Below are 23,779 nucleotides of genomic sequence, written 5' to 3'. Positions count from 1 at the left end.
ATCGTCCCCAGTTGCAAAAAAATATGACTTCTTAAAAACACTATGAATGGAGCAAATTGACTGGGTGCAAGTGGTTCCTTTTGTAAAAAGGGGACAGAGGGATGCTTTCTCTTTCACTGGCCGAATGGTCTGGCCGAGAAAGAGGGATTTAAAAAAATACAATAAAAACAAAGCAAGGCAAGGGAGGGAGAGTGAGAGCTGGGTGTTTGTGTGCCATGGGAGATGAGGGAGGGGGGCATGAATGCGCTACGGGGGGGGGGGGTAGTTTTTCTGTGTCACTGGCAGAGAGTGAGGGGGAGGGGAGTGAAAGAGAGAGAGAGAGCGAATGCACACTGACTCATATGTATAGTGTGCGTCTATCTCAGAGGAAAGGGAAAGGAGGGGAAATTATATTATGTATGCAAGAGTTGCTGAGGGAAATAGCCCTCAGAATAAGAGTCTCCTGCACAAATGCTGCACAGACACAGCACAGCAGATGCTCAGAGCACCTGCTCTTACAAAGCAAAAGCATTCTAGAATTTAAGTCATTTTTCCAGCAAACATTTCAAGAAAAGAAGTATACACGGATGTGGCTTGTAAAGGGGCTTAACTTTAATGGCAGTAAAACACATTTCAAAGGCCTTGTTGTAGATTCATACCATTTCATGTCATACATATTTTACTGTCAAAACCTATGGGCAGCTCTGAAAGATTATAAATGTATAAAATTATGCAAAGTATCTTTAAATATTTACTCATGATTTATTTTAACATGCCTTTAGTTTCTACATCACTGGTCTCAACGGTTATGGCCAAAGTGATTTCCCACCAGTTAATTACATATACACCACAGGTAAAGTTGATTTCACGTATTGCATATAATCAGATACAATGACATTCTTATTTCTTCTTAGGACAGAGTGTCTTAACCTACTTGAACCGTGGTTAAGACACACTGTTATCATGGACGGATTATGAACTTTCGGGCCCCTGGGCCCAGATGTATTAAGGGCTCCCCACTAATTGTCACATATGTGGAAGGGGGGGTTGGGGGTCCTCCCCCAGAATTATTTAAATTTTTTTGATGTGATTTCCTGTATTCTGGTGCATTTTGGGGATGGCCAATACTAAATGCAATCAGATTTATAGCCTACATCCTGATTTGTTGATATTGAGGCAATGATTCCATGCAAAGGCTTGGGCTTCAGGGCCCCCTGACCTCTTGGGCCCCTGGGCCTGGGCCCGGTAGGCCCGTGCAGTAATCCATCCCTGACTGTTATATTTCCGGGAAGGGAACAGCACAGACTGTTTCATAGAATCCACTCTCTGTCTCTGGTGACTTAACACTGCAAAGATAAAGCTTCTGTACCTCCAGTTTCCCAAAGTTGATGTCCTTGGCCAGCTTGATCACCCCCACATTCCCAAATGGCCGATCATCTTCTGCCTTAGCAAGGGTCATATGATAGGAGGGGCATCGGGAGTTATGATGCAACCAGCCTTTCTGTCTGAATGCCTGCTGAATGGGCGCGTTCAGGGTCTGGATGTCAGACAGAGGCTGGGGAACTAAGTGCAGAACCTTCTCAGCAAAATGTTTTAGCTTTGGAGTGAAAGTGACAGTTATGGGCGGTTTGCGGAGTGTCTTCACGATGGTCCGGAGCAGCTCGGCCGCTGCAAACACTTCAGCTGGTCCAGGGAGAACCAGCAGGGACAGGGTGACATGCAGCTTTGCGGGGCTCTGCCAGAGACGTTCCGACTCGGGCAGGTGGGCCAGCACCTTGGCCTTAAGGCGCTGGAAGGCGCGGAAGGCAGCGGGGGAGTCGACCCGAAAGCCGATGAAGTGAGTGGGTCTGCATTTCACCCGCCCTGGTTTCGGTGGCTGGGAAACTGGCTTTGGCACCTGGGGCTCTGGACTCAGCTCCTGTGGACCTGGGGGTACTCCGGATGGACCGACCTGAATGAGAAACAGAATTCATTAACCATCTATGCAAAAGGCTCAGAGCAAAGTACTCTGGTACAATGATTCTAGAAGGTTTGCAAATCCACACAAATAATAAATGTGTTTATATGTACACGTGTATGGCTTTCTTTCTTTACCTGCCTATTAGGACATTGTGGGGTTACACCTTCCCATTGCAGGTGCTCTTTCTCTTCTGCTCCATCCCAGTCACTTTTCCATTCTTGCTCTGCGTCACCTTTAATGCCGTTGTCTTTCTGGGAGATTGACAACTGTTGTGATAAATTCTCTAAAGAGTACCGCTCACCAGACTCTGGTTCATCTGAGGAGATCTCATTTCCTGTTTGGTGGTTGCCACATGAGGTGCCACCTGGATCTGTGTTCTCCTGCTCCATCGTCGGCCGTTCTGTGGTATTTTCACAACTCTCTTCATGTTCCCTGTGTGGCATCTGTTGTTGTTCTTCAGTTGATGTTGAGTCCAGATTGTTGTCCACTTGTTGTCTCATATCTTCTGTTAGAAAGATCATAACATTGAAAAGAATGTAATAACTGCTATTTTCATAGGCTGTGCAATATACGTATTATAATATGAAAATATATATATATTTTTAAATTGTTTGGTGGAAAAACAATTGCCCTGAAGAGGACAACTATATTATGTTGGACACAGTTCAGGTGGTTGATTTTCACCAATCATACCTTAAACAACAACAATAATAATAATAATAATAATAATAATAATAATATTAATAATAATAATGACAATAATAATAAGTACAGTACATCTGCTTCATTGTAAAAAAAGCAGTAAGTAATAAAAATTATATAAAAAATAAAGATATGTTCTGTTTTGGAATCGTGCTCTCCAAGAATGGAAAAAACATTGCATGTTCTGTTTCATCTTTTTGATCTCACCTATATCGACCTCTCACCTTGTTGTTGGGCTTCACCACCAAAAGGGGGCATCACAGTTTGTCCTGTTGAGCCAAAGACTCGGTCAGTCCTGTTATCTCGATCCCACACACGCTGCCCCCGGTAGGTGAAGTACTGGATCCTGTGTCTGGGGAGGGCCAGTTCCTCTGAGTAGTCGCAGTCAGACACGGATGTGTCCCACGCAAACTCATCGAACGGCCTCTCTAGCACTCCAAGGAAGCGGTCTATGTGACCCACCACAAAATCAGCAGAGTCTATCGCTGAGTCCCAGCGGATTCTGTTGATAACATCATCAGCTGTGCGCATCCGAGGCTTCTTTACTGGCTCTTCAAAAGAAGGGAAAGAGAGTGCTGAGATGAGAGAGTAGGCCTACAGGAATGTGAACATGCAGAAAGTGAAAACACCACTAGTCTTACCATTGTTCTCTGACTCTTTCACTTTCTTTGGTGACTTGGACATTTTTTTCCTGTTCTTTTTGTTTTTCTCCTCTTTCTCTGAGTCATCCCAACATTCCAGGTCTTCCGCGGGCATCTCAATAGTGTCAGAGGAAGGCATGCTGCAATAAAAGACAGAAGATGGACGTATGGAATACTCTACAACACCTCATTAATGACACTCTCTGCTGTGCAGCCGGGGGGAGAAAATGATGGTGCTTATCATGCTGGTGATTACTACAGTGCTGCCAAGAGGTGGCCAGGAGGTGGATACAGACCTGTGAGACAAGCGACACCTGTCTCCAAAGTGGCACCTCCCTCGCAGGAAGTGTCGGCAGAGGTTTGCGCCCTCCTCTTCCTGTCTGGCCCAATCTGTCAGCAGGGAAAGATTGGTGAACATAAATTACAAAAATAACTTTCAAGGAAGGTATTTAACCATCTGTATGGCAAAACCATCGCCATTAGCATTAAGGGAGTAAATGTGGGGTATACATATGTCTGTCACGTTTCTGAAGTACATTGAATGATGATTGTTTTAATCATTAATCTAATTATTAAAACAGGGCCGTGTAACATGGTCACATCTAATGATTAAAACAGGGCCATGTAACATGGTAACATCTAATTATTAAAACAGGGCTGTGTACCATGGTAACATCTAATGATTAAAAAAGGGCTGTGTACCATGGTAACAGCTAATCATTAAAACAAGGCTGTGTACCATGGTAACATCTAATAATTAAAACAGGGCTGTGTACTATGGTAACAGCTAATCATTAAAACAGGGCTGTGTACCATGGCAACGAGAAAAACATAGAGCTGTAGCGCCATCTTGAATATGTGAAATGAAAATGGAATTCCTTATTTAATCTGTCAAGCACGTGAAACAAGCTAAATGGGTGAAACATTATTTTCTATTTTCTATCCAACACTTTTGAGGCCATGGCTGTGCCTGGGTCTGTGTTCATTTGTCTTTCAATTCCAAAACAAATATTAGAAATAAAGAAAAAATGTTGTGGCTAAATTAAAAATATATACTTTTTTCTATTAGAAATATGCACCTGTGGTAAGCTAGGCCTGTTTTTGCAATAGATCAGGGGGGAAAGTCATCAGTTTTAAATACTGACAATATTAGTAGACGTGAGTGGTCAGTGAGGATTTTCTTCCCTAAGAAGTATAAGGAGATTCTGTGCTGCAAACCATGGATTCTTAAAAAAAACAAATTAGCTCACAAACTCTTGGGGGTGGTTTTGTTTATAAGCATTTAGCCAAGAACTTCATTTTTGAACAAATGTCATCACCCATTCCAATGAACTGAAAACAATTGCTTCTTTATTCCTCTAGACAAGTTATTTTACCTTGAAGGAGGAATTGCTTGTCATGCTGAGTAGTTTGTCATGTCATATCATCGTCTTCTTGATTAATTATACTTTCATTCAAAGTCATTTTCACATTTGTTGACCTGTTTCCAACTCTTCTGTAAGGGCAAGTAGCTGAAGCTTGTTTATTCCTCTAGGATTGGAGGAGGACTGCGCTCTCTGAGTGCTCTTCTAGTTTATTTGTGTGCAATAAGGTGTGAAGGTTCACCTTAATGCCAGCATATATTTCCAGTGAATGATCCAATAATCAATATAAACATCCTTGAGGGCATTACTTGGCTGAAATTTAAGTTCTGTGTGGCTTGTCATGTAATATTAATAACTTGATAAACTTATTCTTCCCTTTGAAGTAATTTCCACATTTGTTGAACTTATTCCAAGTCACAACAATGGGTAACTTGTTAAGGCTATTCATTGATCTCTTCTGTAAGGGTAGGGTTTGGAGGCTCTGTTGTGTTACTCTGTTGGGTAATCTGGGTAGCATTGTACAGATTTGTGTTTTGTTGTTTGGAGTGGACTCCACTCTGTGATAAAACCTATAAACCAGAACTCAAAACAATGTTTGAAGTCCTGCATAAGACTTGTATTAATTTGGGTGAGCAAAGACGGTCATCCAGGTCACAGTTTAAAAACAAGATTATTAAGCTGAGGCTTGAAAACCACCTGCAAGAGTGCAATGGGTATTCTGCTTGTTTTAAGGAATCTATGGTTGGCACAGAAACTCATTACATAGGCTAGCGCAGAAAATCTCTCTGGCCACTCACTACTAATAGTCCCAGTATTTCGGATCATGACTTTCCCTCTTGAGCCATTGCAAAAATATGCCTCAGGGCACCAAAGGCATCATAGCCTGTGGCTATCCCTCTACACCACACTTCCATAGTGGTGAGGACTGATCTGAGAGGTTGTAATTATTTAGTTTAACAAATGCTTAATTATTTGTTTAACATGTAATTTTTTTTTTATCCAAACTGAAAATTACAAACCAGGAACTGACAGGAAGGCCATATGTAGTAGGGGTGCAAGAAAATATCGCAATATTTTATTCGGCAATACTGTATCGATTTTCAAAAACATTATATCGATATTTTTTTAATAGTTTACATGCAAGCACTTTATTTTGTAATTGACATAGGCAGAACTGTACTGTACAGGTTACTGAATTGTTTGTCTAAATCAAACTTTTTTTTACTTACATTTTATGCATATGATGGGTGTCTTCTTTATAATATAAGTTTTTCTAAAATTAGACTTAGAAAATCGCAATATATGGCCTTTTGCACAGTTGAATTGTAACACTCATTCTGAAAAGCTGCATTCAATCCAAAGTCATGTCTAGTGAGACAGCTCTCTATTTAGGCAGTGAGGCAGCAGGTAGCTGTCTCACAGCCGGTTAGATGCAACCAAGTGGACTAACAAGCCATTTCTTTTCTTTTGTTTTATTTTTTAATGGTTTACTTTTGTTAATTGTTGTATTTGTTAATTTGTTTGTTGTCTCTCTTGTATGTCTTGGTGTCACAGGTACACTGGCAATTATGCCGCTCCATCCCGCATCTTTTGTCTTATGTGTCATTTATGTGGTTACCATGGCGCTGTGAATGGCTACCTTGTTGTCTTTGTGCATTTTGTTTAGTTTTTGTTTGTTTGTTTTTGTTTGTTTGTAAACACAGTGTCTTACTTAGGCCTGCATATGGTTATCTCGTCCTAATATGTTGTCTATTTATTGTGTTATTGTATTTTATGTATTTTAATTATTGTATGTCATGCACATTGAGACCAAAGCAAATTCCTTGTATGTGAAAACCTACTTGGCAATAAACCTGATTCTGAAAATAATGTCACACAGATCACATTTCAACAGATTATGGGTAGTACTTTTCCATGAAATCACAAACAAAACACATATTTCTCAGAAACTTTTGCCGTCTATGAGCATACAATCGCTTAGTCATGTCATAGCTGGTTTTGTCTACCATGGACGGTTACGATTTTATAACTTATACTCCAGTTGTCAATGGAGAAATTATATTGAATTCTTACTTCCGGAATCAGCGTTGGGCGGGACTGTTGAGTTCTATTCGCCCTTGTGTCGGACTGATAGAGGAGAAAATGACAACCCATGTGTTCAATAACAGCTCAGTAGGAGGGAGGAGATATAGAGAAACTTTTGTTAAAAAAAAAGATCAGTTTATGTTTACAGAGAAAGTTACTGTGGTAACGGACCCAAAGTTTGAGTTGTCTTACTGGAATGGGAAACCAGAGTTCCCCTCAACTCAGAATTAACAAACTCAGATTTCTAATAAAACCCGCTTTCTGGAATAGTTCTCAGAGCTAGCCTACCACCTGCCCTGTCATTAAAAAAAAAAAATCAAAGCAAATCACCACCCACTTTAGCCTACCAACCAACTGATCGGATGTGTTTACACTCAAACACATAAGACATTCACACATTACCCCCTTCAACAGCTCTTAACTGATTTCAACCAAGTCACTTACCTGCTTCTTTCATTCCATCTTTGTTAACTACTGTTGCATCATCAGACAGAGGATTGGTAGAGTCAGACAGGACTTTGGAGTCAGTCTGTTCTGTCACTAAGGAACTTTCCATGGCCTGATTAACACACAAACAGCCTAGTTGAATATAGAAGAACACATATACATATACTGACACATATATATAGAGAGAGAAGAGGAAGAGTAAGCCTAGGCCTAACCAGCTTAGGCATTTAGCCACAAAAAAAGAAATAGTCTAAGTTAAATGAACATTAGCCTACATATTATTCATCTGAATTTTAACGTATAGGCTAAAGTAGATTAGAACAAATACTAACCAGTTAGTTGGCTAATTCTCATAGGCTTACTACCGGTAGCTAAACACAAACTTGACTTGGCTGATCCACCTAAGCAGGAAGAATATCCCATAAAGTAATTTACGTCACGTTGCAGGGCACGCCCACTGACATGCTTACAAACACAGAAACGTGGGTTTAAAAAGCTTAATTCAAGATAAGTATGTGGCAATTGTTGATGTGACCGTGTTACATTGTACCATCTACAACAGAGACATTTTGGCAAGTTACTCGAAGGTGACAGCAGCAGAGAATATCTGATGAGAGGCAACAACCAACAGTATTTCGGCATGTTTGACGGTTGTCGGCAGCGTCTCCCTTTACTACATGCAGCATTTACTTATGGGAAATGTAGTTTTTGAACCGAACACAGTATCCGAGTGGTATTTACAACAGTAGTGCATTTAAATCCGATAATGTAATGTATAGAGACTAGCAGGATAACCACTTAAAGTTTCTGTGACACTCTTCTTTTGTTCTGCATGTGCTTGACATCAGTGTGAAATCAGGGACGAGTGAGTCACCCCGCACGTCCCCAGATCCAAAGCGCGTGACTTCTTAGATCACATGACTAAGAAAGACAGATGAGGAGCTATTCTACACCATGAACACAATAACCTAAATAAGAGTAACTGCGCTGACTGTATGATCTGTATTACAGCCGAGGAAGGTAATTTTTGTCACCTGTAACTTAACTAATTTATTCGCGAAATAGTGATCAATATGTTAGTCGTTGATCTTTACACACAGAGTTGACAGTCGGACCGAGTGCAGCCTAGGCTATTCTTTTTGTGATGCCCCTAAGCGAATGAGATCATAAACAATAAGTAACCGCGCACTGAGCAGTGAAGGTAAGTGTAGCCGAATTATATCAAAACTTTCATAAGCTCAGAATAACAACGGTCCTGTCAGGCGAATACAATTCGATAAAACATTGCTTCGAACAACTTTTCCATAGACACTAAGTTGGGAAAACAAACAGCACTGCCTAGTGAAAGCCAAAACATGCCTGGGATAGGGTAGCCTACCAGTCCAGATTTCCTTAATGTCATATTGTCTGTCATTCCCCAGATGAATGCCCTTGTCGCACTCTGCCATTTCTGTGAACTCCATGGCCCTCGGACCCTGTTCTGTACTGAGGCCTTGCACCCTCCGTCCCCCTCTCCCCCGCAGCCTGGACAGTCTATTTCAGGAGAGAGGGAAAGGGATGTAGATAGAGAAGGAGAAGGACTCACCATGAGAGCCCACAGCTCCGCCACTCAGAGGGCTGACATGTGTGAGGTGAGTTTTGGTGGAGAGCCACATTGTAACTTGATGTCCTTCACCTCTTGAGTTTGTGGCTAGTTTGCAATTTGCACATAGTTTGACTTCAGCTGTACAGATTTATTTCCAATTTTAATATTTTACATCTCTCTCTCTCTCTCTCTGTCTGTCTGTCTGTCTGTCTCATTATCAGGGCTGTAGGTCTCTGCCTGCCTCTCACCCTGGCTTTGTGAGTGTGGACAATGAGACTGGCATCCGCTTCCTGAGTCACCAGCACCCTAGGCAACCACAGCTCTTCAGTGTAGTCCGACAAGCCTGTGTGCGGAGTCTCAGCTGTGAGGTGTGTGTGTGTGTGTGTGTGTGCAGGGATGGGCATAAATACACCAAAATGTATTTTCAAATAAAATGTCAAACAAATACCTTAATTTTAAATGTATCAAATTAAACTACAAGACACACTAGTCACACCATGTGTCAAGATAAAATACTGTATTTTTGTATTTTCAAAATAATAAAAATCAGTGATGGGCAGTAGCTTACTGCTTGTAGCGAAGCTATTAGCTTAACTACATTTCTCAGTAACTTAGTGGTAGTGTAGCCATTATCTAGCTTTTCAATAGCTTAGCTGTTTTTTGACCATGTAGTGCAGTAGCTTTTTCCAGAGCATTTGTGGAGCTCACAGTAGAACTTCCTTCTGACCACCCATAAAATAAGTTCAGTTCTATTCAATGTCTGACAGACACGTTTGTCCAACTAAATCTGAGAAGAGACAGACATTGGTCCTTTATTGCACTACATTGTATGGGAGAACATTTAGGCTACTCTATTCAGTGTAAACTTGAAGACAAACTCATTTTTAATGGCAGAGTTGAAGCAACGAAATTGTGCTTGCAAAGATTGTGGTGGTAGAGTCTGGTTTCTACTACATGGTTATAAAATAGGCTGTCAATTAGTTTGTATTAGTTTTGACTTGCACATGGTAATGATAAACTGACTGGGTAGCCTAATTGTACTACCTAAATGTAGCACCACAATTTCAGCCAAGTTGAATTACACTGGGATAACCAAGAGGTGAGAAGGTGAAGCTTTTACAGGCAAAAATCCATCAAACAATGAAGATGTAAACATGCATGCATGCACACACAGTTACATAGTGCTATTGTACTTTAAATATAGTTAAGGAGTTTTGAGTTAGCTTGGAGTTTACCCTGCAAGCTTAAAAAAATGCCCAAATTGAGCATGCCCATGGGCCATATGCACTCTCTCTCAGTCTCTGCCTTTTGTTATTACTAGTGCTGTGCCCGTTAAAACATGCCATTCCTGTAGAAAACCCGTAGCCCAATTACATCCCTGCAGGTGTGCCTGCTTTAAAAATAGGATGATCGGGTAAAACATCATTCCAGCTAAACATTCAATAATGAATACTGCATATTATATTATAATATATTTTGCCTATAATTAGTAAGTGCAGTAAGCAGAATTTAGGCATGGCTGCATGTGACATTTTTACAGATCAAAATGACTTAAGCCTAACAGCTGTTTTGAGTTAGGGCTATATGTTAATTGTTAAGCTTATTGAATAGCTTATTGAAGCTTCATTTCATAAAGAGTCACTGGTAGCTTACCTCACTACATTTTCTAAGTAGCTTGCCCATCACTGCTAAAAAATATTCTTTAAAGGGACCAGCATCAGTCTATTTAATCGATTCTTTCATCAATACACTGACACTGAAGTGGATATGAGACATGCCATAAATCTGCAAACAATCAACAAATCCACTGTGCTGACCTGCCTGTTACATCTCATAGCCTAAATACTGTATCAGAGTTGTACTCAAAAAGTCACAGCTGAACTTGTCAAGTGGTACAAACTAATCACCGAACCTATTGAGAGCCACAGAATGTGGGCTTAAACCAACCTAATGCAGTTCTATTACCTTAAAATAACGACTTCAAACTCATAGTACACTGACACAATACAGAGAATGGCATGGTCTCTGGCATTGTCAATGCATGCCCAGAATGCTAGGTGATTTGATTTGATTTGAAGTTCTCAAGAAAAATAAGTTGCCCAGAAAGTCAGAAAGTCCCAGATAAACACGTGTGTGTGTGTGTGTGTGTGTGTGTGTGTGTGTGTGTGTGTGTGTGTGTGTGTGTGTGTGTGTGTGTGTGACAGAGAGAGTGTGTGTGTGTGTCTGTGGGGTGTGTGTGTGTGTGGCGGGGGGTCTTGTATATCTTTTTCCATTTCCAGTTTCCTGTCTTTAGATATGTATCTCCACATGCCCAACCTAAACACCCTCTTCCTCTTGTTCCTGCAGGTCTGCCCTGGAAGGGAGGGGCCAATCTTCTTCGGTGACGAGCAGCACGGCTTTGTGTTCTCCCACACTTTCTTCATCAAGGACAGCTTGGCAAGGGGATTCCAGCGATGGTACAGCATCGTTATGGTTGCCATGGATCGTATCTACCTCATCAACTCGTGGCCCTTCCTTCTACGTCACCTCCGACTCACCATACAGAGCCTACAGAGCACAGCACTCAAGGCAAGCCATCAGATCTCAGCCACCCACCCATAGTTCATGACGCCTCAAGGGGGCAAAAGTAAGGCTAATGGGGAAGGTGTGACATTGACATGACATGGACCAAAGTGTAGAACTTTTCTTTCATATTTTGGAGAAGAGTGGGATTGTCTCTATATCCTCCACAGAGCTTCTATGTCACGAGTATCAATGCTTGTCTGTGTTATTGGTGTTTATATGCAAGCCACCAAGCCGCTACCTTTGTTAATATCCCAATTTAAGTACAATTGGAGTGCTTTGACCATAGAGATTGACACTTTACAATCATGGTAGGTTTTCTTCATGGGGAGAGTTGGGGGGAGAGTGTGCAAGTGTGCTCTCCGTATGACTCGTCTTCAAAAGCTCTACTCTGCTCTTATCAACCTTAGTAATGAAATTCCATTACTGAAAGCTCTTTTATCTCGGGTCTGGTCCACCCAGAGAATGGTAGTGTGGTGTGGTACGGAAGTCCCCTGAATTTCTGGAATGTGCCGACAGCTGCAAGCAGATTGAATTTATGTGCCCTCAGTACCCCAAACTGAACTGCTGGAATCGATGGGCGTGCGTGACCCTTTATCTCTGTGACCCTGACCTCTAGGTGTTTGACAGCGAGCAGTGTGTGTGCCCTCAGAGGGCCGTGCGGATGAACAGCGCCTTTTCTCCGGCGGTCTTCCCCCACCAGAGGAGTGGGAACGCCGCCCGATCCCTGTCCTCCCTCACACAGCACCCCAACTTGTGGGAGAGCCTCCACTCCTCATTCAGCTGGTGAGTTGTGACCAAGGAAACACGTGCGCTAGTGTGCACATGCCATAGACATACACAGAGTGACCTGTGGGCTCGCTGTTTGTGCATATCGCTCATGTGAGCGCATAGCACACACACAGGCTTTATTGCATTTTGACAAATAGGACTCACATGAGGTCGTACACAGCAGCTCACACACTCAGTGAGCTTGCTAGACTTTTGGTCTTTAAGTCAACATCATCATCACAGACAAGCATTGAACACTCACTCTGACAATAAGCCGCATTTGAACCCCCGCCTGTTTTCCTCCAGGTTGCTGAAGGCTTGTGGCAGTCGTCTTACAGAAAAGCTCTTAGAAGGGGCCCCTACAGAAGACACATTGGTACTCATTGAAAGACAGACAGGTAAATATAGCTTTTCAGCACATTCTCCTGTGGTAACAAGCCAGAATGATCTGTACAAGGTGCCTCCATACTCCATGTATATATATGTATGCATATATGTATGCCTCCATACATATTTATAAGATGTATCTTCATGTGAATACATATCATCAAAGGACTGTGTAAGCCAGTATAACTACCTCGGCAGCATTACAAGTTTTGCAAGTTGCAAGTTTTGATGGGAGCCTTAGGCATGAACCTGTCAAAAGCTAAGAGAAACTAAGAGTTAAAACTCACACTAAGGAATTACGCCTCCAGGACAGTGTTTGAATGGGCTAGTCATAAGAGTCAGGGAGGACTGAGGGATATTTGTTGGCTCTGGTTTGAACACTGGCTCATCTAATAAAGTATTAATAATACATGTTCAATAATTCAATAATAAGTACAATGATGATTTATAATGATAATTTATCAAATGTGCACTGTTAAGAAAATAAACAAATATTGAAGGTCAAGATTTTGCCAAGGCCATTGAAATGTAAAGACTAGCAGCCATGGTCCTGAGGGCTGTGTCAGTACTTCACAGAATCAACCGTTAAAACTACGTAACTCTCATGACCAGTGTCATAACATTCATTTCATGTCAGAAGTTGATAAAAGTTGTACCCATGAAACAGACGACAGGACTTAACTTGTCTCCCTGGGTCCCTTTGTGTATTGGAACTGGAGTATAAGTTGCATTATCAAAGTATTAATTATTCCTATCCTGACTTGCCTTTCTTACTAGGGTGAAGAAAGGGCAAATGCATGTAATAACAGGTTAATTACCTCCTTTTTAATGCAGTAAGGTAGCTGGGTTGGGTTGTGTTCTATAAAAGCATTACTATTGTTTTGCTTTCCTATGAAATACACATATAGAATACGATCGGTAAAGGTGGATTTAGGATAAAAGCAGGAAACCTAAACATGGTTTTGTTCCTACGACACTGTGAGGTCACTGTTTTCATTCAGTTTATCATTTAAACTACCTGACTTGTGAGGCAGTTCCAAAATTGTGATGAGACCTGATGATTTTGAAATTGGACTTTCAAGTAATTTGGTCTGAGGTGGCAATACAGTAATTTCCTGTGTATTAGTCGCATTGTGTATAAGCAGCAGGACAGTGTTTTATGCAAGTTAAAAGAAATCATATTAATACCATATTAACTGCCCCTGTGTATTAACGTCATAGCTGGAGAAATTTTGCAAAATCAATACATAGGTCGCGGCTAATAATTGGGAAATTACGATATGCAGCCCTAAAAATTGCATATGAATCGAGTCACTCAGACATTGTGATAAAACGCTGAGCAACTTCCAGGCGGATAATGACAATAGTCCAGGTGTCCAGGAGTGTCCACTGCAGTCTCTTTAAAGGTCATCTGAGGAACACTAATGGGCTATCTCCTTAGTCATGTGTTCATGATGCATGCAGTACGGAGAGCTTGGGCCTGGAATGGCTGCAGCAGTCTGATTACAATTTAATCTGGTTGAATTACCAGCCAAGTGAACCACTGACCCATATTTTGTTTACCTTCATCCCTTTACAAATGTTAAAATGCTGTGTATATGTAGTTTGTTATTGGGTTATAAGGCGGCATACTGCAGTGTAATTGAATTGAATGTGTCTAGAGTTGTTTTATTGTGGTGGCTGTGTGCACATACAGAATGACCATTCACATCAACAAAAATCAGGCCATGTTCTGGTTTAACTGAAAAGGATGTGCCCTCTGATCCCAAAGTATCAGCTCATAATTTGTTTATATTGAAAGAACAATGTGTCCACAGAGCAAGAGGAGGAGAGGAGTGTGTGGGAAGGGGCTGAAGGAGGCTCCTCTCCTACACAGTTTGACGACTCCAGGGGGGAAGATCTACCTGGGCCGAAGTTCAAATCCCTTAGACATTTAAGACAGGTAACAATAAGATTGATGACATGAGTGCACACTCAAGACCTGTCCTGGCTTGAAGCAGCTTCGGCTTGATCTTTGATGACGTACTCATACCCTCATGATATTGTACACCGTGCCTCCCGGGTCTTTATTGCTTCTGTTGAAATCTGTTGGAAGTTGGCATTCTCTTCATGACCAGTTGCATGTGACTCCCTATTTTGTCTATCATCAGAGGCATTTCATTTTACAATGTAGCAGAGACCTGGAAAGTCAAGTTGTGAGACATTACACAAACCACAAGCAGACTTGCAACAACTTTGTTTGCAGCCGCAGGCTTACTATAGCATGAATCACTCAAGTCTTGACATTTGCTGTTGACATAATTGTCTTGCAACATGTGACAACATAAATTGAAATACATGGTTATTTAACAACCACTTTAATTATGTTTATTTCCATTTTCCACAGAGAGTGCATTGGCAAGAGAATGAAACTGATTGCCTGTCCACTAGTTTTCCCCTGAAAATACAGAAAGCTTAGCAAATCCAAGAAGGTGTTGCACATTTGTACATTTGACCCAACCTTTGCAAAGAGCAAGCCTGTGATCTAATGTAGCAATCTAATGTGATCTAAGGCTAAATCATATATAAATTACCTTTTGACCCTGACCTTTGAGTGTTTTGGTTGTTGTTCTAACAGAGTAAAGAATGTAATTTTTAACTCAATATGTGCCTACCTGACAGCTTTACTGTATTTTATCTTTTAACGCATATGATTGGTCAACAGGTCCTTGGAGGTGCAGAGTTCCGTCAACTGGCCTGGCATGTGCTTATGGGAAATCAGGTGATATGGAGGGGAGGCAATCCAGTCCTCATCCATTCAGCTTTCAGCGTACTCAAGGTCAGCCAATCAGAAGTCTGAAGTCAGCCATCATTGCACAATACCACTATTGGTGTTGGATGTCTGTAATTATTTTGGATACAGAAGGATACATAATGTCTCTCAAAGAGCTCTAAGGGAATTCTAAGGTTCTTGCTTGTGAATTCGCCAAATGTGTTCTAATGGTCCTCTTCTATCCCAGCAGGCATTGCTCCCTGTGGGCTGTGTGCGCTCTGTACCCTACAGCTCCAAATATGAGGAAGCATATCGATGTAATTTCCTGGGCCTTAGCCCAGATGTCCCCATCCCTGCCCACGTCAGCTCATCAGGTACCTACCTCACTATACCATAACACATTTACATCCATGGGTCTCATCTCTGTGTCTGCTCCATCTATTAATAAATCATACCTCTTTAAGTGTGATCATCTCATTCCCCTGGAATCCCCCAAGAAGTGTTGACTTCTTGTTAGGATAAACACCAGACACTAAAATCTGGTTATGTGGAGGAACATACGTGACAGTGAACATTTACATTACATTACATTTTGGCTGACGTATTTTTAACCAAAGCGACTAACAACATGGTAAACAGTTCAAGCTTTTTAAAGCAATTCTCTCAATAATTCTAGGACAATTTAAAGGAAAATTCCGGTATTTAGCACTTTGAGTCCCTTTTCTGGTATGTTTTGGATGAACTAGAGTGGTGGACACAGAAATTTTGACAATTGGTCCTGTCTCGACTTTTCTGACTCGTTTTGAATCGCCTTTGACTACTCAGAGTGTCTGCCAACAGGCATACTGCAGCCAGGCTACTCAAACATGTCCTAAAACAACCCTTAACGTTCGTTTTCAAAACTGTTGTGGTGGTTAGTGGTGTTCGTTGATTATTAAAAGCAAATATATCGGCGCAATGTATGATTTCCAGCCGTCTTATACTATTGTGGAACTATTTATTCAGACACCTCACAACCGCGTATAAATTTCCGCTCAATATTTGAACCTGAAGCATAGACGGTGGCGCAGTAATATCAACGTGCAATGACTGTATTTCGCTACACTACTTTTTTTGGAACATCAACGAACACCACTAACCACTCGGTGAGTTGCACAGCTTTGAAAACGAACGTTAAGGGCTGTTTTAGGACATGTTTGAGTAGCCTACATTATGCCTGTTGGCAGCCACTCTGACAGGACCAATTGTCAAAATTTCGGTGTCCACCACACTAGTTCATCCAAAACAAACCAGAAAAGGGGCTCAAAGTGCTAAATACCGGAATTTTCCTTTAAAAAGGTAGAGTACAATAAGAACCAGAAAATGTCATTTCGAGGAAATTACCAGTGCATGAAAAAGCAAAACATACATTAACATAAAATGCAAAACAAACTTTTATTTGGAAACAGTTGTGGGCAGAGGAAACAGTTGGCGGGAGTCATAGTTGATGACAACTGACAGTTGAAATGGCTGAACAGTTAAATAGTTGAATAGTTTAAATTGTTAAATTATTTAATAGGAAATTATTGTAGTGAGGTTTTTATTTTGAAACAGTTGTGGGCTGAGGAAACAGTTGGTGGGAGTCATAGTTGCTGACAACTGACAGTTGCAATGGCTGAATAGTTAAATAGTTGAGTAGTTTAAATAGCTAAATTATTTAATAGTGAGTTAATAGATGTGCATAGGTAGACAGTTTAATGGATGTTGATAGACAGATAGTTTAATGGATGAAGTAAAGAAAAAGAAGTAAAAGTAAGTGGGGAAGAGAAAAGTGAGCTATCCACAGAGAAAGACACAGAGAGGAGGTTGCATTGAAGTTGCTGCAGTCATTTAGAGCATAGGTGCAGTTGATTGCATTCTAAGTCGTTAACTGGCTCTGTGAGGGGGCCTAGTTGAACAGCTGTCAGTTGATACAGGTGCAAATCAGTTTGATTAGCCCATTTTGATGTCATAGTGCCAATGCAAAGTCTATGGGGAAAAATAAGCTTGATTTATGTTAATATCTCAAAAAGTCTAAAGTTTACAAAAACGAAAAATACATTCCTCAAGTGTCCTTTTCAAGACCTACGTTACGAAGTTTAAACGGAGTTTCTACGTTAAACAGTTGAAGCTAAATTAGACTCAGAAATTTGGTGGGAAGAAGAAGAAGAAGACTTCAGAACAGTGCATTTTCATGCACTGTAATAAGTGCATCAGTGAGTGCTGTTTTTAAACAGTCCAGTGCCAGTTCTAGTTAGGTGATAAGTGCTAGGATCAGCCAAGGAAACATAAAAAGGAGAAACTTCTATGTCCCCACAGGGCCTCTGAAAGGCATACAACTTTAAAACAGGATTGTTCTGTTGATTTATCATTTATAAGCTCAGGTTACATGTAAATCCTGATGTTTCTCAGCAGTTACACAACCCCTGGGCAGTGTTGACCCATAGGTCAAACAACATGTGCTGCGTAAGGCCGGTTTCTCCGGGGCCACTCTGAGTTCTCATGTGTAACCCAACTTTAGCAAGGAAAATTAACATTTCTAATTCCCTTCTCAGCACCATTTGATCAATTACAAATTATATGATTGCCGTGATATTGTGAGTTGCATTTCTCCAGAGTTTTGTGTGCTGGTGGATGTGGCGAATGCCGACAGAGGGTCCCTATATCCGGTGGTGTGTGATGATGACATCCTCTCGCTGTACCAGTTCAATATCAGCAGTGCCAACATGCAGCCTACTGACAGAGGTACACATGCAACCATGAACACACAACACAGATGCACACCTACAGAAAAGGAACTGTATCTGGGTGACAAAGGGTTGGACTCCGTTGCACACTTTTTTGCCGTGCCTCCCGGGATAGAATAGAAGGACACATAAATACTTCTAAATATGTTGTGTAACATTTTTATTCCCCCACAAACCTTCCCTCATTCTCCCTGGTCTTCTTTGATTTATCTCTCTCTCTCTCTCTCTCTCTCCCTCTCTCTCTCAGGGCCTGCCCTGTTGAATAAGATTGAAGCAGCTCTGTCCAACGAAAACCTGTCTGTGGACGTTGTGTCCCACTGCTTGCTGTGTCTGAAGGAGGAATGGATGAAGTGAGTGTGTTTCACCATCCCTGCCAAATGCATCCCAGCCAATATTCTGTCTTCTGAAAATATTCTGTCAATTATACAATGTTTAATGAATCTTTCATGGGAACATATTGCTTAATCTGTTATATTTATCAAGACATTGTTGTGCTTTCTTCCCCTTTTGGCTCATCTCCCTTATGTCTGTTAACTATCAACCCCCATTAGTCTCCCTCTCTCCCTGCTCCTTGAGCTGCAGCTCTCGACCCCCATTTTTTTCTCCACCATCACTCTCTGCCCCTCCCCCAGCTCTCCCTGTTCCTCTCCACATTACACTTCCTTTAAAACTTTTTTCACCTCTAACCTGGTTTCTTCTTTCTCTCTCTCTCTCTCTCTCTATCTCTCTCTCTCTATTTGTTTCACTCTTACCTGATGTTCGCTTGCTTGCTAATTTTTGTCTCTGTCTGCATTTCAGCAAAGTGAAAGTGCTGTTCAAGTTCTCCAAGGTGGACGGTCGAGGCCGTGAGGACACTCAGAAGGTGCTGGCCCTGTTGGGAGCCACGGGTCCTGGAGAAGAGGACAATGTGCGTTTACTTAAGTTCTGGATGACCGGACTGAGCAAAACTTACAAGAGCCATCTGATGACTGCTGTCAGAGGAGGGGAGAGGACTCCTAGTCAGTAGAGAGAGAGACAGAGAGAGAGAGAATGAGAAAGAGAGAGAGAGAGACACTCAAATCTAACAATTGATCACAGTTGGGGGTGCTGTGGTGCCAATTAGCAAAGCTGAACAGTTCGTTTTGTTCAGAGTTTGTTTGAGAAAGACGTAGAGGACAACAGTTAAGAACAACAGAAAATGCGGAAAGGGGAGACAACAAAACTGAGTGGATAAACTGTTTTTATATGTTTAATGAGAGTTTAACAAAAATCTACATGTTTTCTGTTTCGTTGTGTATTGTAAGTTTTTGTCTGAATAACATTGTTGATTAATACTGAAAGGGAATGCTAACTAAAACAGCTATTTTATTCACATGTTTATTACTAAATTATTTTACTCCCGTAAGAGTGAATAAGAGTAAAACTTTAGAGACTGTGCCTATAAAATTAAATGGCAAAAATGATGCCCCTTTGTACTAGCTGTTATTACATGCCCTTTTTGTTCTTCTGCTGTGTCAGCAACACCGTCTTACAGGGGGTAATTCTGATCGGTGGAAATGGAGAGTTTTATGTTCTTTTTTAGGCGGCTCTATACGTCTGTTACAATGTCTGGCAGTAAGCCAAACATGGAGCGTAATCCAGCAATAGTGAAATGTCTTGCGTAAGGTGACTGTTCTTAACTGCTATTTATAATAAAAAGATCAACTCTGAAAACCCCTGCAACGAATTCAATGTTGTAAAAATATGCTACCACTGCACCAGACAAAAATAATAGCCTAGTTTTATGTACGGATTGTTTTTATAGTTAAACCCAATTAATTGAGGATAACCTATATTAACATCCATATGAGCATAATATATTCTCTAATATATTCTCTAATATAATTCATAATTTGTAAAAAGTCCTAATTTTCTATTAAATTATGTTTTTAAGATTGTGATCAGCTTTTTGTCATGTTTGACATTTAGTTAAAAATAGCTTTTATTATCACCCGGAATCAAAATAGGGAATAATATGCTGAATTAAAAGCTATTGCTTCTGAATTAGTCCTTTCAACAATAACACTGGGTACTGATGGCCCTGTGACTATGCAATAATTTATTTCCACATAAAAATCCCATGACATTCCTGATGACAAACCAGGAAGACGATGAGTCATTGGATGGAGGGAGACGGCGACAGACAGAATGCTTTCAGGGTAAAATTAAAAACACACGGCCAAAGTGCATGACTAAGCCTCTTCCAGGCTTGGACGGTGTGTGTGTGTGTGTGAGAGAGAGGGGGTAGAGAGAGAGAGAGTGTGTGTGTGCTAATAATGAGGGTTGTAGGAGGGGCTCAGACTTAAAGAGCGCTGCTGGAAAGAGATCTGACTTAGTGAGGACTTTCACTTTGCGCACGCAAGTTGCCTTGAAACCAAGTCAAGATCTTGATGGACTATACAAAGTATACCAGGTTACGTTCCTGCTTATTAAGCCGTGTGGCCAGCAACAGTGCAAGAGGACTTGATTCAATTTGAAGGCTCTGAGAAAGAAAACAGGGTGGGAGGCATTCGAGAGAGAAGGGAAAGGAGAATGTGTGTGAGAGAGAAAGGAAAACAGAAAGAGAAAGGTCCTGCTGCAGCGGGACCCCTTCATGTCCTTTCAGTCCTGGAGTGAGGAAAGTCCACACAGGCTTGGAAAGCCCCCTGAGTTACAAGAAGTACCAGGAGCTGTCATTTGGACGGGGCAGAAGAAAGTGTGTGTGTGTGTGTGTGTGGCCTTGACAGACCTGTAGAAGGAGCACAGCTCTGCGCTCACACACATTTACATCAAGGAAACCACTGAAAGGAAACCTGCGGCTGTCTATTAGTTCAGACGAGTCTGCTGTTCTTGCACAAAACTGAAGGACTCAACCCATAGAGATGGAGCATAGCCCATATATCAGTAGATAAAAGAATGTCACCAACAGGTGAGTGGTATTGTTTTGACTAGATAGAATTGAACTGAATCCAACCTAGTATTTTGTGACCTATATCTGAAAGATGTAAATACTGCTTGAATTTTATACAAAACAGCATGGTGACCTATTTTCAAGGCTTGGTAAATAAAAAGCTGTTAAAAGAGTCATTGTTTATCACCCAACATTCTCTGTCTTCCTTTCAGTACTTCTACTTTTATCCACACTGATAGTTCGAGTATATGGGTGCCAAGACCCTGACCCTATAGAGTCAGAGGTCAGAAGTTTACTGAAGGACATCAAAGCAAACCAACCTACTGAATTTGTAAGTTCATTTTAAGTAAATTATGAAAGATTTTTGTACACCATTTGTGTTAACGTAGGCTAGCCTACCGTCACTAAAACAATTGCAGGTGTCGTCAGGTAGACAATTGATATTCGTCGCCAACTGCGCCTACACGCGGTTAAGCAATGCGGCATTTGACATTTGCGATTTCTTTGCAGCGACAAGTTTTCCCAACCAACTATTATGTTTCACACCGCTATAACACGAGTCTGCTCTGCAACGACAAACCGGTAAGGCTCACTATTGTTTGCGCAATGGCTGCTTTGGTTGGCTATAATCTATCTCCTAGCATATTCATTGCTGCAGACACTTAACTTTAGCCTACAGTGTTTTCCTTTAGCATAACTCGCTGACAATTAGCCTAGGCTTGTGTTCATTCTCCTGATTATAATAATATATTTTGTTATTTCAAATTGCAATGGCCCTCACTCATACAATCTCTCTGTTTCTCTCTCACCATGTGTTAACTACCAGTGCTGTGTATACCCTGCTGCATTTCTTCTATGTGATTCCTGGTCCCGGCTGCTTAAACACCTTCATGAAGAGAATTACAGATATAAGTTCATAGATCATCTAATAAAAGTCCTGAAAAAGATTACTGAAGGGGTATGTCATTTTTTTTTTTACTTTGTGTGTGTGTGTGTGGAGGGGGGGGGGGGGCATATTGTACTTGACTGTTCTACTCATACACTAATCACATCACTCATTTCCAGGTGATAAGATTGTGTAAATATCGCACCAACTTCCTGGGGAATAGTTCTGTCAGTCACCTTAATAGTCAGAAAATGACAATTACATTTCCTCAATGCGAATTAAAAATGTCAAACATTTTTTTTTTTTAAACGTGTGTAAAGTCTTACTCTTACTTCCACAGAAAATCCAGGAAATGCCAGATCTCTCCATCTTCCCACTGGTGCCCTCCTCCCCCGATGAGCTGCTTTCCTTCACTGCTGCTGTTCTTTCGAGGTGGGAGGAACTCGAATGCCCATCCAGTGTGAGTGGCTGTATGTTCCCCACAGCAGCCCCTGACCAGGAAGACGAAGAAGAAGAAGACATGGTGGTGTTGAAAGGAAACGAGGGGAACGCTGGCAGCCGACCTTTACAAGATCTCGAGAGAGAGGGGGAGAGAGGTAGGAGATGGAGCATTACAGCAGCTCCAACCAACGTCGGAGCTGCTCTGTTTCACTTCCCCGGACATGTCCTATGGAGTCTCTTCCTTCTCTGGATTGCACTGGATTTGTAGAACGCTTAAACAAGTTGTATGTCTGTCTCTTGATGTGCACATAAAATGCAAAACTGCTTTTATAGCAAAAACATGGCGAGTTTGTTACTCTTCGATAGGCAAAAGGGCCTTTTCTCACAATGACTGTCAATCTTTGCTATTTCATCCATCAACTAATACAATTTCATCTATGCCAGTCTGTTGATGTGATTTTCAAGACTTTGGGGCAAATCGGAAAAGACAGATATTATGCCATCAGCCACTTCAAGTAACTACATACACAACACCATGTAATAAGCCATATTAAATATTTTCCATGTTGGATGTATGATATCTGTTGTGAAATGTTACAGTAAGCTTACTTTTGACCACCAACAGAAACAGAAAAGCCTTTTTGAGGACTTTTGTTATTGCTTATTATTTTGTTTACAAATCTGAAGCATTGTAGCCAATACATAATGTTTTGAATTTTGGTTATTTGTTTTTAATAAAAGCACACAAAATGTACCCTGTGAATGTTTGTATATATACCGTGTAAATAAAATTGGGGAACAGATTACCTTCATCAGAGCACTTATTGTATTGTATTGTACAGACATTACTACAGAAAATTTGTAATTTCGAAAAAGTATATCTAACATTTCCCATGCTAATTTAAAGTGTCTAACATTTTAAGGCAAATGACAGATTATATAGGCCTAATATCATTTAATGCCATTTGAGAGCATATTTTCAAATGAAGTGACCTGTTCATGATGCAGCCTTGTTATCTCATGGGGCTGTGTGTGCTATGGTCCCTAGTGGACATGATTCACAGAGATGGGACAACAACATGACTACCAACACTATCTCTTTGTTCCATCCACTGCCTCACCCTGCATTTCACAATGCAGCTGCAAGAGCGGGAGCACTCAGGAATGTGACCAGACAAATGGAATACTTTTTCCCCTGCTACTCACTCTGTACAGCCTATATAGGCACTGTCACCACCGAAGGGAAAAAAATAGTGTAGTGCTTAGGTCTTTTTTTAAAAACATATCACAGCAGTATTCTGAGAAGACTGGCCCAGTTTGAAGTCGACTTTGTTTCTTATATTTGGATGTTTGTGTAACAAAATGTATAGTTAAAGATTTAAGGACTTTCACAGACGTTCCAATTATTATAGCCGAGATCTAAAACCTTTTAATCTGGTTGCTTTCATTGTACAACTGTTAACAGCAGGTGGCTTTTGTGCTGTAAACCGTTGAAGTTATAAAAACAACTGCCATTTCCGATCCTATTTAGATATGGCTGGCTT

The 23,779-nt window shown here is 41.0% G+C and overlaps 3 protein-coding genes across 5 annotated transcripts; 2 read left to right on the top strand and 1 right to left on the bottom strand.

Moving 5' to 3' along the window:
• Positions 1-569: 569 nt before the first annotated feature.
• Positions 570-7,648, bottom strand: leng9 (leukocyte receptor cluster (LRC) member 9). Of its 3 annotated transcripts, XM_076281026.1 has the most exons (8): positions 7,511-7,634; positions 7,176-7,290; positions 6,720-6,773; positions 3,579-3,672; positions 3,283-3,422; positions 2,866-3,192; positions 2,074-2,444; positions 570-1,930 (listed from the first exon to the last, which is right to left on the bottom strand). In XM_076281026.1, the coding sequence occupies exons 5-8, from the start codon at positions 3,419-3,421 to the stop codon at positions 1,256-1,258; spliced, it is 1,512 nt and encodes a 503-aa protein (XP_076137141.1). In that variant the 5' UTR covers position 3,422; positions 3,579-3,672; positions 6,720-6,773; positions 7,176-7,290; positions 7,511-7,634; the 3' UTR covers positions 570-1,255. The 3 variants fall into 3 exon arrangements, with proteins under 3 accessions (XP_076137141.1, XP_076137140.1, XP_076137139.1); XM_076281025.1 differs by lacking the exon at positions 6,720-6,773 and having other exon boundaries at positions 2,074-2,441; positions 7,511-7,648; XM_076281024.1 differs by lacking the exon at positions 6,720-6,773 and having other exon boundaries at positions 7,511-7,635.
• A 478-nt stretch (positions 7,649-8,126) lies between these two features.
• flcn (folliculin) lies at positions 8,127-19,692 on the top strand. The gene is made up of 12 exons (XM_076281027.1): positions 8,127-8,379; positions 8,600-8,809; positions 8,985-9,131; positions 11,110-11,331; positions 11,945-12,111; positions 12,403-12,494; positions 14,301-14,425; positions 15,188-15,301; positions 15,486-15,609; positions 17,870-17,998; positions 18,248-18,350; positions 18,799-19,692. The coding sequence occupies exons 2-12, from the start codon at positions 8,600-8,602 to the stop codon at positions 19,004-19,006; spliced, it is 1,641 nt and encodes a 546-aa protein (XP_076137142.1). The 5' UTR covers positions 8,127-8,379; the 3' UTR covers positions 19,007-19,692.
• A 525-nt stretch (positions 19,693-20,217) lies between these two features.
• On the top strand, positions 20,218-23,039 carry LOC143119482 (uncharacterized). Its single transcript, XM_076281023.1, has 5 exons — positions 20,218-20,926; positions 21,121-21,239; positions 21,419-21,490; positions 21,735-21,866; positions 22,135-23,039. The coding sequence occupies exons 1-5, from the start codon at positions 20,914-20,916 to the stop codon at positions 22,501-22,503; spliced, it is 705 nt and encodes a 234-aa protein (XP_076137138.1). The 5' UTR covers positions 20,218-20,913; the 3' UTR covers positions 22,504-23,039.
• Positions 23,040-23,779: the final 740 nt, after the last annotated feature.

The sequence above is a fragment of the Alosa pseudoharengus genome, unplaced genomic scaffold, assembly GCF_046254945.1.
Source record: "Alosa pseudoharengus isolate Yale_2024_CS ecotype anadromous, Long Island Sound unplaced genomic scaffold, YU_APseudo_1.1 YU_APseudo_1.1_scf_12, whole genome shotgun sequence".
Classification (NCBI taxonomy): Eukaryota; Metazoa; Chordata; class Actinopteri; order Clupeiformes; family Clupeidae; genus Alosa; species Alosa pseudoharengus.
Note: the sequence above shows the minus strand (reverse complement) of the source record. Positions and strands in the feature narration are given on the sequence as shown.